Source organism: Xenopus laevis, chromosome 3L (genome assembly GCF_017654675.1).
Source record: "Xenopus laevis strain J_2021 chromosome 3L, Xenopus_laevis_v10.1, whole genome shotgun sequence".
Classification (NCBI taxonomy): Eukaryota; Metazoa; Chordata; class Amphibia; order Anura; family Pipidae; genus Xenopus; species Xenopus laevis.
In genome coordinates, this window is record NC_054375.1 from 140,103,939 (window position 1) to 140,122,442 (window position 18,504).

The window sequence follows — 18,504 nt, forward strand, 5'->3', positions numbered from 1 at the left end:
AAACCAATTTCTATTTTTTATTAAAGCAGTCATAGCTGTTTTAAGGTCATTTAAAAATCTCAGCTGTCAATCAAATATTGTCTGCCCCTCCTCTATGCCTCACGCATAGAGGTGGGGCAGACAATTACTTTCACTTTCCATTCAGTTCTCTTCACCATTTAATTGTATAACCAGAGCATGGGGATGGACATCAGGTCCCCCATTCTGGTGCACAAACAAGATTCTGAGATGATACAAGGCTTGTCTTAATAACAGTGTCCACAAAATGGCTCCTGCCTGCTTGTTATAATTATGAGTTCCCAGACTGAAGGAAACAAAATTCAAATCATTTATATAGTGTAATTAAAGTTCATTTTGGTTGACTAATGCGATAAAATAGGATTTTAAATTTTTTTTCAGGGTGACAGGTCCCTTTTATTGTTTACGTGATTTTCTAGCAGACTTAAGGCAATGAGATCCAAATTACAGAAAGATCCGTTATCCGGAATACCCAGGTCCTGAGCATTCTGGATAAAAGGTCCAATAGGTGTATAGGTATATATTTCTCTTACGTATGAGGGAAGTATGAAGTAGGGAGAAATTCTATCAATATATAGATGAAGTTTCTAGAGATGCATTGAATCAGGCCAAATTAGTCATGTTCTAAACCAAAAAATGGAATCCTAATTTGCTTATTCACATTTGAGAAAAATCCCCCAAAATGTATCTGAATAAAAGTTTGTTTCCTTCAGGCCAGTCACTTGCGTTTAATGGTTTGGATTTGATTCAGCTGAAAAGTAAAGATTTGGTCCAGTAATGCTGGTATTTGGTGAGTCCCAAAATGAATCCCAGCTTTGGTACATCCCTGGAAATGTATGAGATAAAGTTACATGCGAAGCAGAATAGCGAGAGGCAATAGATGATGAGCACCGTCGGAGGCCTAGTTTAGAAAAATATGTATTTGGTGCCAAGAGTTGACCAGTGTAAGCTCTGTAGGGCAGTGGCACTCCATGCTTTGGTTGATGATGAAAACACCAGGGCTTTCCTAGGATTACTTTATATTGACCACAATTAGAAGTCCAGCAGGGAGCCCTCCCGGTTTTCAGACAATTCAAGTCAATACAATCACTTGGGGGTGCCTAACATTTGGAGCCCTCCCGGTTTTCAGCCAATTATATGTCAATACAATCACTTGGGGGTGCCTAACATTTGGCACCCCCAAGTGTACGATGCCTTTCCTTCTCCTTTAAAGCTAAAACTGTTGTAAAATCAGTGATCCCAAAATAATTCCAATAATATCTAAAAAGCAAATACGTATTTGTTCTAGTTCTGAACATGTTGCCTTCAGGATGGGCTTCGACAAACATTTAGTACAGGTATGGGACCTGTTATCCAGAATGCTTGCCACCTGGGGCTTTCCGGATAATGGATCTTTCTGTAGTTTGGATCTTATACCTTGAGTCTACTAGAAAGTCATGTAAACATTAAGGGGCACATTTACTTAGCTCGAGTGAAGGATTAGAATAAAAAATACTTCGAATTTCGGCTACTTCGACCATCGAATTGGATACTTCGACCTTCAAATCGAACGATTCGAACTAAAAATCATTCGACTATTCGACCATTCGATAGTCGAAGTACTGTCTCTTTAAAAAAAAACTTCGACCACCTACTTCGCCACCTAAAACCTACCGAGCACCAATGTTAGCCTATGGGGAAGGTCCCCATAGGCTTTCCTAGCTTTTTTTGATCGAAGGAAAATCGTTCGATCGATGGATTAAAATCCTTCGAATCGTTTGATTGTAAGGATTTGATCGTTCAATCGTAAGATTTTTCCTACGATTGTTCGAACGAAGGAAATGCGGTAAATCCTTCGACTTCGATATTCGAAGTCGAAGGATTTTACTTCGACGGTCGAATATCGAGGGTTAATTAACCCTCGATATTCGACCAATAGTAAATGTGCCCCTAAATAAACTCAATAGGCTGGTTTTGCTTCCAATAAGGAAAAATTATATCTTAGTTGGGATCAAATACAAGCTACTGTTTTATTATTACAGAGAAAAAGGAAATCATTTTTAAACATTTGGATTATTTAAAGAGAGGGATACATCAGTCTTTATTTTTTATGGCTTTTCAATGTCACCCTTCTTATCATGCCTCTTACAGTTTAGAACTCAAAATACTGTCAATGACCCCCACAAATCCCAACGCTCCCAGACCTCAAATTCATTGCATTCTTATTGCTTATCTCTGCAAGGCACTTTCAATTACCATTCGGGCAGGTGCAGTACCAAACTGGTATGTAGTTATAAAACCTCCAAAAAATATAAAAAAACATAAATTGCAAACTGCCATTGAATACTAATATTTTCACCATATGGTAAGTCCATTTTAATGTCAACTACTCTCTGGATGCTGCTGTCAGAGTAAAGCTTATATTTGTGCCTGAGAATGAGTGATGTTGACTAAAGTTTAGGAGTGTTGGAAGCTGCTATTTTAAAGTTTTTAGTAAAAAAAAATACTTTGGGACAGATTAACTAAAGTGCGAAGTGGCCGTTGCTAGCGTAAATTTGACAGAAATCTCATCGGCAGGGACATCGCCAATTTACTAACAGGCGTAGAGGACAATTCGCTCGTGAAAGAGACCGTTGCAAGTGCAGTTTCGCTCCTTATCACCAGGCACATTTTCCCTCAAGTGAACGATCGTTACACCGCAAATTCACTAAAGTGTGAATTTTACAGAACGTCACCAGAGTTTCCTTCGCCGCCATAGACGGGGTGAAATAAAATGAAGCTACATCCTCCTCAATCTTATGTCAGTGACATCGTATCCTGTATGCTGGAAAGTCATAAAAGTTGTAAAAAATGCTGGTGTTTTTTCATATTTTAAAGCAGGATTGCCTTCAAAAGTTCTAGCTTTTAAAGATTTTTGTGTTAACATTTTTTCCCCAACCATTTAAAGTGGACCCGTCACCCAGACATAAAAATCTGTATAATAAAAGTCCTTTTCAAATTAAATATGAAATCCAATTTCTTTTTTTTTTATTAAAGCATTCATAGCTGTTGTAAACTCATTTAAAAATCTCAGCTGTCAATCAAATATTGTCTGCCCCTCCTCTATGCCTTAGGCAGACAATTACTTTCACTTTCCATTCAGCACTTCCTAGATGTCACTGCTCTCCCTACATTCCCCCAGTTCTCTTTACCATTTAATTGTGTAGCCAGGGCATGGGGATGGACATCAGGTCCCCCATTCTGGTGCACAAACAAGATTCTGAGATGATACCAGGTTTGTCTTAATAACAGTGTCCACAAAATGGCTCCTGCCTGCTTGCTATAATTATGAGTTCCCAGACTGATGGAAACAAGATTCAAATAATTTATACAGTGTAATTAAAGTTAATTTTGCTTGACTAACATGATAAAATAGGATTTGAAATAATTTTTTTGGTGACGGGTCCCCTTTAAGGGGCATGCCACATTAGGGGCATTAGAGGATCTCTTTTGTCTTTATTTTGCTTCCGTGGACATGTGTAATAATAAGTGGCCACTTCAAGCATTTGCACCATCTCTAGTAAAGACGTCTATACGACCGATATGTATCTGCCTTATTCAAACTGGCCTAAGAGTACTAACGAAGTTTCGGTCGGCAGAATTGAACGCTAGCGAAAGATGGCTATGAAATGGTTGTGCTGACGAAATAACGCTAGCGGAACTTAGCCAGCATTTGGCTGCTGAGATGCAACTTCACATTTTAGTGAATTAGCGTAACGGTAACAAATTTGCACCTGGCGAACTGGTACAAAGTGTGGCGGATCGTTCGCTGGCGAACATTCGCCCGTTAGTGAATTTTGGCCCTAAGTGTCTTGGAGTGTTTTGCTGGGAAGTGGTGTTGCGCCATCCCCAGCAAAGTCCCCTGAATTGTTGTTGGTTTTTATAGAAATGGGGCAATGGACTGGGTCAGATCCAAACAGCTTGGCTTCTCCTTTGTTTTTATCGTTGTTGGCCTTTAAATACACTGTTGTTTAAAATAGTTTCTACTTGTGCTTTATTCTCGTAAATTCAGTGGGGCAGCCTGAAAGGCCTAGAATGTCAGTTGGGTCTCATGTATTGAACCTGCACCTCCTCTAGTGGCGCTTGCAAAATATAATCCTCTGTTTACCATCTATGTAACATATATTCTATTCAGAAAATATACAATAAGTATGCTTCTATATATACACAAAGTTTTTGTAAATTAAATAAATATTATATGGATGCGCGTGTTTCTGTGTGAGTTTATCTAGTACCTGAAAAACTTAAATGTGTTGAAGAAAAATGGTCTGATAAAGGAAATAGCATGTTCTGAGGCTCCTCTATAGTAAATCTTAAAATGAATGAAAATTACTTTTGCCATCCACGTTTTCCCACACTTCGACGCACACACACACACACACACACCACACACACACCACACACACACCACACACACCACACACACACCACACACACACACACACACACTATCACTGCAGAGATTAACTGGCCCCTGCATTGTTTACGCTTAAAATTCAGACTATAAAATCCTGCATTGTTCACACATGTAATCCTCCCCCTGCCCACATAGTTAACCTGTTTACACCTCATACAAACTGTTGGAGGGCACCAGCACTGTGTCACTGTATGTAGCACATCTTAGACTGGTCCTGATTAGTGGAAACTGTCTCCTGCTCCGTTCTGCCTTCCCTATGCTCCATGTGTGTACCCTACTCTGTCTTCCCTATGCTCCCTGTGTGTGCCATACCCTGCCTTCCCTATGCTCCCTGTGTGTGCCATACTCTGCCTTCCCTATGCTCCCTGTGTGTGCCATACACTGCCTGCCCTGTGCTCCATGTGTGTACCCTACTCTGTCTTCCCTATGCTCCCTGTGTGTGCCCTACTCTGTCTTCCCTATGCTCCCTGTGTGCCATAACCTGCTTGTGTGTGCCCTGCTCTACCTGTGGAACATAAGCCTGGTAGGGGTTTGTTAGCACATGAAGGCTATTAACATCTTCAAATGGTGCAATGGACCTTTGCCATTGATTCCTACATGACCGTGACATGCTTTAGATGGTGTAATTTTGATTCAAGCTATGTCCAGGGTCGTAGTATAATAAATCTTGAAAAAAATCTATTTTTTTAACCTATAAAAATTTTTTTTTTTATAATTCTTTATTTTGTAATTTTTTCAAATCAAAGGGTACAGAAAAAAGAAAGGGTAAATAAAAAAAAAAAAATTTTTTGACCAAAAAATAATAAATACATTTTTGTGGAAAACACAACTCGACCCTTAATAAATTTGCCCCATACTGTCACGATTATGGTACTTACAGCTGCATGTGACTTTAGGTATGACATGTCCACACTGTGGAATTCCAAAGGTTCCCCGGCATCAGTGGGTGCACTTGCAGAAGGACGGACACAATGGTGCTTTGTACAACTATACAGAAGTGCAAGGAGCATGTTTGGATGCCAGTACAAGGATAAGTAAACTTTAAAATAAGTGAATGTAAAATTGATGAGGGAGCTATTCTAAGCACTTTTTTTTTTTCTAAGCACTTTTGCAATGTACATTCATTATTTTTTTTATTTTTATTTTTTTATTCCAAGATATTAAAGGATACATGTCCTGTTCATATGAATGTATTTTGTTAAAACAGCGCCATCTACTGGTCAGTCTGACCACCAAGTAGTCAAGGAAGTTGTCAGGAGAAAGAAAGAGGCTGCTCTGATATTCTTCTGCTTAGAAACAAAATTAGAAACCTTTCTCAAACGTTTCCTAAGCAGAAGAACATCAGAGCAGCCAACTGTCAGCTGGGGAGAGGCAGAAGAAGAAGACAAGTAATTAAAACATCTTAAAGGGGTGGTTCAGGCCCTCTCCTAATCATATTCCAGTCTCTTTTTCAAATCAATTCATGGTTCTAGGGTAATTTGGACCTAGCAATAGGATTGCTGAAATTGCAAACTGGAGAGCTGCTGAATAAAACCACAAATAATTAAAAATGAAAACCAACCAAACCAATTGTTTCAGAGTATTTCTCTTTGCGTCATACTAAAAGTTAACTGAAAGGTGAACAACCCCTCTGATGGCATCCAGTTGGCTAAACTGAATAGCAGGTGGCATTGTTGTTGTTTCTAATTCATTATATTAGCAGTGTAACATCTTGAAACCTATATTTTATTAGTTTTAGGACACATGCTCAGATTCTGGGAGATTAGTCACCCAGGGACAAATATCCGATTCTTCGGGGCAACTAATCTAGCCGGCAGGATGGCAATCGGTGCGCTTCATTTCCGAAGCCGCCCAAAGTTGCCTCACAATGAAACTTCGGGCGACTTTGGAAAAAGAAATTGCTCTGAGTGCCATCCCACCGGCTATTTAGATACTACCCCGCGGGAGGCAGTTTGGGGAGATTAGTCGCCCCGAAGAAGAGGCGATTTATCGCCGGGCGACTAAATCTCCCCGAATCTGAGCGTGTCTCTGCCCTTAGCCTAAATCACTTAGACTTAGAGGATTATTTATGAGTGCTGTAAGATCTTTTGTAAGGTATCACAAAATATCACCATCCTCTTGTTCATATTTGGGGGTATTTTTGATGTGTGATTAAAGCAGAGTTACATGTAAAGCCACACCAGTGTTCCACACATGGGTATGCTTTCCCTTAGCTTATGACTCCTTTAATAGACTAGCATAGGTGATTACATGTGAACATTTTGTCACACTTGGGGCAATGGTCAGTCAACTAAGTGAGTTTTTTTTTTTTTTTCTTTCTTTATTGAAATGATTTCCAACAAATGGTGGGGGATACAGAAGAAAGAAAGGGGGAGGGGTATATAGCAAAACAAAGGGAGAAAATTTACAAAATAAATAAAGGTGAGGGGTTGCCACACATTGGTTGCATAGAAATATCAACATTCACGTAAAATGGCATTACAGAACAATTACACGCTATGAAGTATAAAATGCCTTACAGCAGTATGTGGTATCGGAAAGTCAAAGAGTATAGGGACTACCCATTGCCTAGATTTATCACAGTAAGTACTCCAATATGTTACTGTTGCACATCTAATTAAATGGTCATCACATGGAATGGTTTATTGATTTTTAGGACGAAATGGTCAGGTTCCTAAGAATATTTAATGAGTATCTAACACTTTAGCATGTACCCTGGCTATGTTGTTTGTATGTGTCTGAGTCTCTAAATAGGAACCATCGTAGCCATGTGTCCCTAAAGGATTGATTTTGTCGTTCAGTTCTAGCTGAGAATTCCTCAAATTTTGCCAATTCGTTTACCTTACCTAGCCATTCCGTGAAGGAGGGGGAGGTGGTCGTCTTCCATCTACTTGGGATAAGAATTTTAGCAGCGTTAAGCAGACATCTTTCTAAGGCAGAATCTGGTGGTATCTCGGACTGGTCTATTGCAAGATTCAGTAAGGAATGGGCTGGGGTACGCACTACTTCTCGGCCTAGTAACTGGGAGCAAGCATCCAGGATTGATTCCCAGTAGGGTCGTAATAAATTGCAGTCCCAGAAAATATGAAGAAGTGTGCCAACGTCTGATTTACACCTCCAGCATATGTTGTTGGCTGTTGGATAAATCTGCTTCAATTTCTGGGGTGTGTAGTACCACCTGGATAGGAGTTTGTAATTCATCTCTTGAATTGGGCAACATCGCGAACTGAAAAGCAATGCCTTTATTCCGTTCCCGATATCTTCTTCTGGACTAAGTGAGTTTTTTAAGGTGGCATTTGAAGGTGTTTAGGCCCCAAAACCAGCAAGTCTTGTATCTATACAGTAATTCCAAATCTTTGATGGGACTGCATACATGGGCACACAGTCCAAAACGGTGGCATTTTGGGCAGCATGGAATAAAGTAATCTTTTTTTTAAATGATTTATTTATTAATCCAACACAAAGCCATACATGGTGATATATCGGTACAGTGAACAGGATAAAGTAGTTGACAATGTATTGGAACATTTTACAATTAAACCCCTGGAGAAACAGAAAGGATGCAAGAGAACACCCTAAAGGGGAGTAGAAGTAGAAAGATCAAGTATGAAGGGATAGAGAGAGAAGGAGAAAAAGAAAGAGGAGAGGTAAAAAGAGGTGAGGAGGGGAGACAGTAAGCGACAAAACAGTGAAAGGTGAATCCAGCTTATAATGGCATGGCATACATAATCACCTATAAGCAGTTGCAATAGTACTTGAAGCCAAAGAGACACATACTCTGAAGGACCCTAGGCATGTAATACAGTCCCTAAGATTTACACATCCTAGATATAAAAGGCAAGCATATGGAATAAAGTAATCTAACAAGAAGCAGGGCCTGAAACACAACATTACACAATTTAACATTTTAATTTTAGGGCCTCTACATGGCACATACTTTGGTTAATATGTACATTGGGCATCAAGTTGGTCAGTGGACCACTGCCATTCATATTTAGGAAATTTTATCTTGGTACCTAATGACCCATGGGACATAAGATCCTGTAAATTCAAGCTGTGAGGTCATTTTTCAACATTTCTAAAAATTGTTATAACAAACGATAACTTGAGGAAAGCAGCTGGTTATTAGAATGACATCTGTACCCATTCTGGAAAATTCAGAAAGTGATTTTTCCAAAAAAAAGTATGGTTCGCAAGGAAAAATCAAATGTTGGCAGAATTGTTGGGAATTTCAAGAGTCAAGAGTGGGTTTATTGTAATTCCATCCGCCCCCCCCCTTAGACACAAAATCCTGCGGGCCCCGGACAAATGTCCCCCCTGTGACCCCCTGATGGCGGCCCTGGATATGACAGTCGCAAGAACATGACTAAGTGAAGATGTGCTCATAAAGAACAATTGTATCCAATGGCTATTTATTTATACAATGGTGTACAGTGGCTGTGTAACGTTGTGGTATATAGTAAGGTCAGATGGAGTGTGAGTGATCTGTCCGGTCCCTGAGTATTCAGGAGCCTTATGGCTTGAGGGAAGAAACTGTTACACAGTCTGGTAGTGAGGACCCTAATGCTTCGGTACCTTTTTCCAGATGGCAGGAGTGGGAACAGTGAGTGTGAGGGGTGTGTTGGATCAGCCACAATGCTGGTGGCTTTATGGATGCAGCGAGTGTTGTAAATGTCCACGATGGAAGGAAGAGAGACACCTATGATCTTCTCTGCTGTCTTCACTCTCCTCTGTAGGGTCTTGCGCTCCATGACAGTGCAGTTCCCAGCCCAGACAGTGATACAGCTACTCAGGATGCTCTCGATAGTCCCTCTGTAGCAGGTTTTGAGTATGAATGGTGGGAAATGGGATTTCCTCAGTTTGCGCAGGAAGAGTATTGATGAGAGTTTTTGACCTAGAGAGTCAGATATCACCATATAACTACACCTGCCTGTTATTAGCCCCTTCAAGAGACAAAGGAGTTTTCACATATAAAGTAAAAACTTTTCTGATATATGTCTCTATATTTTTTGTCTGGCACTAAGCGTAACTAACTGAAGGTTAAGTGAGCTCTGGCAACATAAAGACACACCAGTGGGTGATAATGGGACTAACTGCAGTTATTATACTCAGTTATTATACTCAGTTATTATACTTTGATATTATAGAATAAACTGTCTTCTAAATATGAACCCTGGGGAGAATGCGCCACTGCAATTCAGTTAAGTGAACTACTGTCCCTTTAACTTTACTATAAGCTAATATATATATGTGTGTGTGTGTGTACTATAGTTACTCTCAAACAAACATAGGCATTGTTTGACAGAGAGTCTCTGTCTGTGACACTGTAAACATTCCATGCAGAATTGTACACTGCACATAAAGTTATGACATTTTGAACGTGTTTACATGGCGCAGGGTACGCTGGGAAATGTAGTTTTTCGGCTCCTTCTGGTCATATGGTCACAGTTCCTCCTAAAAATGATGGCTGAGAAGCAGGGAATTCTGGAAGCTGTAGGCCAGGTAAGAGTAGAACCCTTTTCTCCCGATCGTGTTTTGAAACTACAGCTGTGACGGAAACCCGACACCCTGTTTCAAGCTCAACTCTTTCCCGGAAGTAGAGACTGCAGAGTAGAAAGCTTATTGTTGTTATGTCAGTCAGCTGATTGTGCTGGGGACGGGGTTTCCTCACATTCCTTTGAGAAAAAGACATTTGCTGGGACCAAGTTACAGCTAAAAGGGCCCTAAGCATCATAGTAAAACAGGGGCCTGATCTAAGAATAAATGTATTGGAGCTTGGGTGTCCAACACCTACTACAACCCTCCTGCTGATTTTAAACCATCTATATCCCAGGGGGATGCTGAGAGTTACAGTTTAACAACAGCTGGAGAGGGGCAGGTTGGGCATACTTCACGAGTAGAGTAAAAATGTTACAGAATTAAGGTTTTGCCCGTTAAGGGGCTGGTGATAATCTGGGGACACATGGGAAAGGTCTGTCCGCTCGGACTGCATTGTATTCTGACTGTGTTTATTTAGGAATCAATTAGAAAATAAATTGACATTCTTACCTATAGTATATTTGACAATGCTACATATAACTTCTCTATTAGTGATGTGCGGGTCAGGGTTTTCCTGACCCGCCAGCGACCCTGACCCGCCCTGCTCCAACCCGCCCGCACCCGCGCTTCCGGGGTCCTTTTAGAGACCCACGCCGCCCCGCCGATGACGTCACAATGAAGTCACAAAAGAGGCGGGGCGAGCAGACGTGAGACTATAAAAACGGAACCAGAAAGTTGGAAGCCTGCATTTGAAGGTGGCGGACGGGGAGAGCAGGAGAAGAGCTCAACCGGCCCACCACCCGCGAGGAGCAGTGCGAGGTCCCGCGGGCGTCGGGTCGGACCGCACATCACTATTCTCTATATAAATTACTCATGATTAACATAGTGAATAAAGTAACCCCTCTTGCAAAATATAAAGATAATATAAGTTACCAAGTAGTTCCATGACCATATTGGTGTTTTTCTACAGGTCATGGAACTCTGAGGTGACTTCTAATACCCTCATATTTTGCAACCGGGGGTACTTTATTTACTATAATACACAAGTTTCAGTAAGTCATGTGACAGAAATGACATCACTAAACTCAGATTATAACCGATGACATCACTAAGCACCGTTTATACGGACATAATTTGCAGGCTATTCATGGCTCTTGTGTGTTATACAGTAAAAGGATAATGTGCTTCCACTGTAATCTATAAGGCTATCCAGAAGTCTACCCTGTATTGTAATGTTTAAATGTTATTCTCAGCCTTAAGTCATACACTGCCATGCTATGGAAAGAATAATTATCTAGAACACCCCCCCAGGTCTCAAACATTCCAGATAATAGATCCCATACCTGTATTAGGTAACAGGGCCGGATTTCAAAGGTTTGCGCTCCTAGACTGACGATCGCATACACAGCCTGCTGCCCCTCTCCCCTGCCGGTTGTGCACAGGCACACACAGACGCATACACATACCTCCCAACATTCTGGGACAAAATAATTTGCAGTGCGTAGTGCATCTAAATTTTTTTGATCGCGCCCATTTTTGCAGCCACACCCCCTAATTACCATGTTAATTTTACAAAATTTAGCAAAGTTTGAACATATTTCTGTGTTTTTTTTCCAGTTATTACAGTTTTGCTAATGAAGGTGAATTGCCCTTTAAGCTGAGTCTAACTTTTCCCAAGGGACCTCCTTATCTAAATTGTTACAATTACTTATTCGCTTATCTTAAAATTGTTACAAAGTATCTTAGTTGCACCTGGTGGCTGTTCTGGGCTCTCTCCTAAAAGCCAATTAAGTTAGAAGCTTTTTTTCTTTTTCTGGCTGTTCAGTGCAGAGAAAGTTGGGACTTTCCAATACAAACGCTGGACTGCGGGTTGAGCTGTCAAAAGCGGGACTATCCTGCTGAAAACGGGACAGTTGGAAGGTATGGTATACAGACACACACAGGTATATGCTCGCATGAGAGAAAGACCCAATAAGGGATTGCGCCCACCGCACAAATCTACATGAAGAACCAGGAGCTGCACCAAGACAGAAGATTTTAAACCTTGTTCAATCCCCTATTCTTCTTTAATTCTCAATATTTGTAGTGAAATAATGAGAATTTAATTTCCTGTCAAAGCCTATGCTAAGTATAAAGACACAGGTTCTGAGTGGTACCGGAATATGTCGATGCTTTAAACCTGCTTGTTAACAATAATAACAGTTGTATTGTAAACCATCCCAATACATTTCTTTTCTTAGATTTTCAGTTACTTACAAGAGTTTTTTTTTTCTTTTAGGAGGAAATGTCACAAGGAGAATCTACAGAAGAATCTGAGGTGAGATCTGGAAATCTGTGTGACCGTTAATATGTATAGAAAGACAGAAGGGATTATTTATCAGTGGAGGAGGGGGACAAGGTGCAGTTGGTATATATACCAACAAAAAAAAGTTTTGATCTATGAGGTTACAATTATACTGTTTTTCTGCATTTTAGTATTTATCTTTCTATTCAGACCCCCTCCTATTCACACCACTGCATGGTTACTAGGGTAAATTAGAACTAAGCAACCAGATATCTGCATGCCCTTTTTTAAGTCAATTATCTGTACTTATTATGGCACCAGTCCTGCTGTGTCACATTTCTGTAGTGCTCAAAGCAACTCGTGTGTATTGCACTGTTATGTAGATATACATTTTTATTAGTTTTAAAGTGATGTTAAGGAGCCTCAGCACTGTACAATGCATAAAAGTACAATACAAATACAAGTACAATACTGTATATAAAAGTACACACAAGTCAGACAATAAATATACACAGTACACAAAGCTCATATAAGGATACAGAGCTTAAGTCCTTTGTGGTAAGATCCACAGTAGGAAGGAGGTATGTCCTTTATTGAATACTACCTGCTTCCCTCCATCCATTTATGGATCCAGCTGGGACATCTGTCTTCCCCAGAAGAGTAGAATATATTCTTAAAGCAACAGTTCAGTATAAAAATAAAAACTGGGTAAATAGATAGGCTGTGCAAAATTAAAAAATGTTTCTAATATACAGTAGTTGGTTAGCCAAAAATGTAATGTATAAAGGCTGGAGTGACTCTATGGGGCCCATTCACCAAGCTCGAGTGAAGGATTCGAAGTAAAAAAACTTCTAATTTCGAAGTGTTTTTTTGGCTACTTCGACCATCGAATGGGCTACTTCGACCTTCGACTTCGAATCGAAGGATTCGAACTAAAAATCGTTCGACTATTCGATAGTCGAAGTACTGTCTCTTTAGGTATAAACTTCGACCCCTTAGTTTGCCACCTAAAAGCTACGAACCCAATGTTAGCCTATGGGGAAGGTCCCCATAGGCTTGGCTACGTTTATTTGGTCGAAGGATAATCCTTCGATCGTTGGATTAAAATTCTTCAAATCGAATCGAAGGATTATTCGTTCGATTGAACTATTTGCGCAAAAATCCTTCGACTTCGATATTCGAAGTCGAAGGATTTAAATTCCCAGTCGAATATCGAGGGTTAATTAACCCTCGATATTCGACCCTTGATGAATTTGCCCCTAAGTGTAACAGAACAGAATATAACTTTCTGCTTTTCAGCTCAACTTAAAGGGGAGGGGGGCACATGGGACACAACTGTTCAGTGAGTTTGCAATTGATCCTCAGCATTCAGCTCAGATTCAAACACAACAGGTATGACCCATGTGCCCCCCCCTCAAGTCACTGATTGGTTACTGCCTGGTAACTAATCAGTGGAAACCAAGAGAGCTGCAAAGCAGGAAGTAGTCTTCTGGCTATTATGTTAGACATCCAGTCACTCCAGCCTTTATATATTACATGTTTGCCTAAATAACTGTATTAGAACCATTTTTTATTTTGCACAGCCTGTCTATTTACCCAGTTTTTATTTTTATACTGGACAATTCCTTTAAGTAATTTAGGGTTTCTCTGTAAATGTTTGCAATACCAGTTAAGTTTCAAACTGCATTGACTTCAGGGGACAACACAGTTACTTAGTTCTGATGGGATTGTTGCATAGTGGGTTGCTCTGTAATGCTGGGGTCTTGTGTCTGATTACTGGGAACTGTAGTGAGTTTCTGTGCTCTCTTCTTATATCTGCATGGGTTTCAATATACACAGGTTAAATGACTCCTTGTCACTCTCTTGAAACTGTAAATGTAATTGGGACCGTAGATTGTAAACTCCAATGGGGCAGGGACTGAGATTAAAGGGTTTGTTCACCTTTAAGTTAACTTTTAGTATGATATAGAGGATGATATCCTGAGACAATTTGCAATTGGTTTTCATTTTTTATCATTTGTGTTTTTTTTTTAGTTATTTAGCTTTTTATTTAGCAGCTCTTCAGTTTTCAATTTCAGAAATCTGGTTGCCAGGGTCCAGATTACCCTAACAACCATGCATTGATTTGCATAAGAGACTGGAAAATGAATAGGAGAGGCCTGACTAAAAATATGAGTAGAAAAAAGTAACAAAAACAGTAATTGTAGCCTTGCACAGTATTTTTTTTCTAGATGGGGTCAGTGACCCCCCCTTTTAAAGCTGGAAAGAGTCAGAAGAAGAAGAAGGCAAATTATGAAAAAAACTATAAAAAAATAAATAAATAAATAATGAAGACCAATTGAAAAGTTGCTTAGAATTGGCTATTCTAAACCATACTAAAAGTTAACTTAAAGGTGAATCACCCGTTTAAAGTTGAGCAGTATCGGTAAAGTCGAGCAGTATAAAAAAAATACTGGTTTCTTATCCGCCTGCTAGGCGACTTAACACTATGCATTCTGGTGTAAATCTGATGAGAAATCTCTGCCACACCTAAAATGGAGGATATTTTCCACACAGGGCTATACAGTGTACAGTTTTGTCTCTGTAATAAATGTTTTACAGTGAATAGTAATTGCATTTTATATCTTCTAGGAGGAAGAGAGTGAAGAGGAACCAAAGTTAAAATATGAGAGACTACTGAATGGTGTTAGTGAAATCCTTCAGGAAGATGCTGCAAGCTGTATGACTGTGCATGAGAAGGTAAGCGGATTTTTGAAAAATGCAATAGTCAGTTGTCCTAACCAATCAGTTACTAGTTCTAGAATTTGCAAGGTATTACTAATGGAAAATATATCTGTGCACTTGTGAATGGAATATGGGCACAGCAATAGCCCCAGCTGAATTAAATTATTATTTTTTATTGAAGCTTTTTTTTTTAATTCACCAAATCCCTGATCTTTCTCAGCAAGAAGCTCTTAGAAAGTCAAGTTTCAGTGGAAAACAACCCAAATTCAAGCATACTTTTGTGTCCCAGTCTAGAAATTGGATTGTCTGTACTGCTGAAAGTAGGGTGTTTTGGAAAGTTGCTCTCAATAAATTACTAGGGATGCACCGAATCCAGGATTTGGTTCGCGATTCAGGCAGGATTCTGCTTTTTTTGCCTGAATCCTCGTGCCCGGCCGAACCAAATCCGAATCCTAATTTGGATATGCAAATTAGGGAAGGGAAATCATATAAAGCTTTTTGTCACCAATCAAGTTACATAGTTAGTTAAATCGGTTGAAAAAAGATAAAGTCCATCAAGTTCAACCCCTCCCCCATAAATCCTATACCCATATCTATACTAACTAAAGAGTTTAGTATCACAATAGTTTTTGATATTATGTCTGTCCAAAAAATCATCCAAGCCATTCTTAAATCAAGTAAGAAATGGTTTTTCCACTTTTTTTCCTTTCCTGTCCCTAATTTGATATGTAAATGCAAATTAGGATTTGGATTCGGTTCGGTATTCAGCTGAATCTTAAAAAAAAATTAAATCATAAAAAATTTTCAGGATTCAGCAGAATCCCAAATAGTGGATTTGGTGCATCCCTATAAATTATATCCTAGGAATAGTATTCTGATGGTTTGTAAGTGTGTTTGTATCCTTTTAAACACAATAAATCCAGGTACAAAGGGACTGTTTGTACCAGATCTAATAACCTATAGTAACCTGTTAGATGTTGTTTTTGACCAGCCTGGTAAATCAAACCTATGGTCTATTAGACATGGTGGAAACTTTGGAGATTTTAATATATTAAAATATTTTAAATTAGTTAGCGTGTTTCTTTTCACACTTTTTATGTTTTTTCATGTTACCAAACAATAAATGTTTTTGTTTCACTGGGATTATTAAGTCTGGGGTTTGCAGAGAAACATGTTTGTTAGTATTCGGCTTGATAGCACCCACTCCTGCATTTTTAAATATAGGGAGATTATTTAATGCTCAAATTTTATTTGCACTCAGTAGCAGTCATATTTTTTGAATATTTTATACTTTCTCCTTAGGGGCATTTCCTGGAGGACATGATTTACATGATATACATTGTTTTATTCAGGACAACCTGAGCTTTTTAAAGGGGTGGTTAACCTTTAAGTTAACTTTTAGTATGTCAAAACTTGTTTTCAGCTTTCAAATGGGGGTCACTGACCCCACCTAAAAACAAATGCTTTGTAAGGCTACAAATGTATTGCTATTGCTACTTTATATTACTCTTTTTTAGGGATGCACCGAATCCACTATTTTGGATTCGGCCGAACACCAGAATCCTTGATTTATGACAAAAAGTCACACGATTTCCCTCCCCGCCCCTAATTTGCATATGCAAATTAGGATTTGGTTCGGCCTGGCTCAATCCGAATCCTGCTGAAAAAGGCAGAATCCTGGCCAAATCCCGAAGCGAATACTGGATTCGATGCATCCCTACTCTTTTTTTCTATGCAGGCCCTCTACTGTTCATATTCCAGTCTCTTATTCAAATCAATGCATGGTTGCTAGGGGAATTTGGACCCTAGCAACCAGACTGCTGAAACTGCAGACTGCAAAGTAAAAAAAAACAAAATAATTTAAAAAACCACAAATAAAAGAAAATGAAAACCAATTGCAAATTGTCTCAGTATATCACTCTCTACATCATACTAAAAGTTAACTCAAAGGTACACAACCCCTTTAAATCTTCTTTAGTGCAATTCCACTTCTATGACAAGATACAGGGTCGGACTGGGGGGCCCGGGGCCCACCGGGACTGCTGACCAGGGCCCCCTCCGCCCCCCTCGTCCCCCTCCTGTGACGCGCCGTGCATGAAGGCATGCATGTGCACATGGCGCCACTGAGCGCGCATGGGCACACGGTGCTGTGCGCTGCTGAAGATACTTTTTAAAAAAAAAAAAAAAACAAGCATCCGGAGAGGGGGTCTGGCTCGGCCCTGGCCCATGAGGGTCGGGGCCCACCGGGTTTTTTCCCAGTGTCCTGATGGGCCAGTCCGACACTGACAATATATACAGGCTCTAAATACTGAACAACATTAGACCCCGCCTTTTCTTGAGGCCAATCAGCCCACACGCTTCACTAGGCCGACATTTTTAGTACCTCTGTGCTGCTTCATAAAGCATTCTGGGAGGGATATGTCTACAGCTTTATCAGAAAGGTTTAGTTGCTAATCATATTTTGCTAACATGTTTTCTCATTAATAGATAAATTGTATCAAGCAGTATTTCATTGTTTCTTTTTCTTTTTTTATTCTGTTTCTTGCAGTTTCTGGCACTGGGAACTCACAATGGGAAGATGTATTTACTTGATATTCAAGGAAATGTTACACAGAAGTTTGATATAGTGAGTATATGTATATTCTTTAAAGGGGAATTAAAGTCTAAAATAGAATAATGCTAGAAATGCTGTATACTAAACATAAACATGTACTTACTGCACCAGAAGTCTAATTAAACAAATGATTTATGTTTTCAAAGTTGGCCGCAGGGGGCTGTCATCTTGTAACTTTGTTATACATCTTTGCAAGTGCAAGACCAAGACTGTGCACATGCTCAGTGTGTTCTGGGCTTCAGTTGGGAGGTTAAGCTTAGAGATCATCGTAAATTATCAAAACAGTACAAGTCAAATAATATCTGCCATAGAAGCCAATATAGCAAGACTGATAAATATATATGCAGACTGCACTCGGTCTGAGGATACAAATCTCTACACAGTCGCTGGCTGCTTAACAGCGAAACAAACAAAGCTGCTCAAGGTCAGGGAAGTAAGGTGGGGCTCCCCCCTGCCGTTTGAAATTATGATCCTTTCTCTGCAGAGCAGCTAGGGACCGTGTGAAGTTTCCTGTTTGCAGCTGTCAGAGTAAGTAAAATGAAGGGGGAATTTCACTGCATACAGTCAGGTTTATTATAAAAACTGTAGACATTTTTTAATTAAAGTATATTGGAGATAGATTTCTTTTTCATTAAAGAAAGTAAAAATTGGATTTCGAGACCTGAAGATTTCCAGATAAATAGCCATTCTGTTTTTAAACATAAAAAATTGGAGTCACGCGCCCACTGCAGCGGCTGCAGCGGCTGCATCGACGCACGGAAGAGGGTGGGGCCCGGCTGCACAGCCAGCACCAGGGCCCGCCCCCACCTAGTTCTGTCTCTGCCCCTTGGCCCGCCTCCAATCCCCTGGAAATGTAACTTTTGTCCTTCTGGCGATCTCCGCAATGCAGCC

At 39.8% G+C, this 18,504-nt stretch overlaps 1 protein-coding gene across 2 annotated transcripts in view; it reads left to right on the top strand.

Moving 5' to 3' along the window:
- Positions 1-9,826: 9,826 nt before the first annotated feature.
- Positions 9,827-18,504, top strand: part of LOC108710334 (vacuolar protein sorting-associated protein 41 homolog) — a 55,686-nt gene continuing 47,008 nt past the window's right edge. Inside the window, exons 1-4 of one of the 2 annotated variants that reach the window (XM_041587095.1) lie at positions 9,827-9,955; positions 12,270-12,308; positions 14,907-15,014; positions 17,548-17,625. In XM_041587095.1, the coding sequence (XP_041443029.1) occupies positions 9,842-9,955; positions 12,270-12,308; positions 14,907-15,014; positions 17,548-17,625 (339 nt within the window). In that variant the 5' untranslated portion in view covers positions 9,827-9,841. Of the gene's footprint in view, positions 9,956-11,893; positions 11,912-12,269; positions 12,309-14,906; positions 15,015-17,547; positions 17,626-18,504 lie in introns of those variants that run through there. The other variant, XM_041587096.1, reaches the window with a different exon arrangement.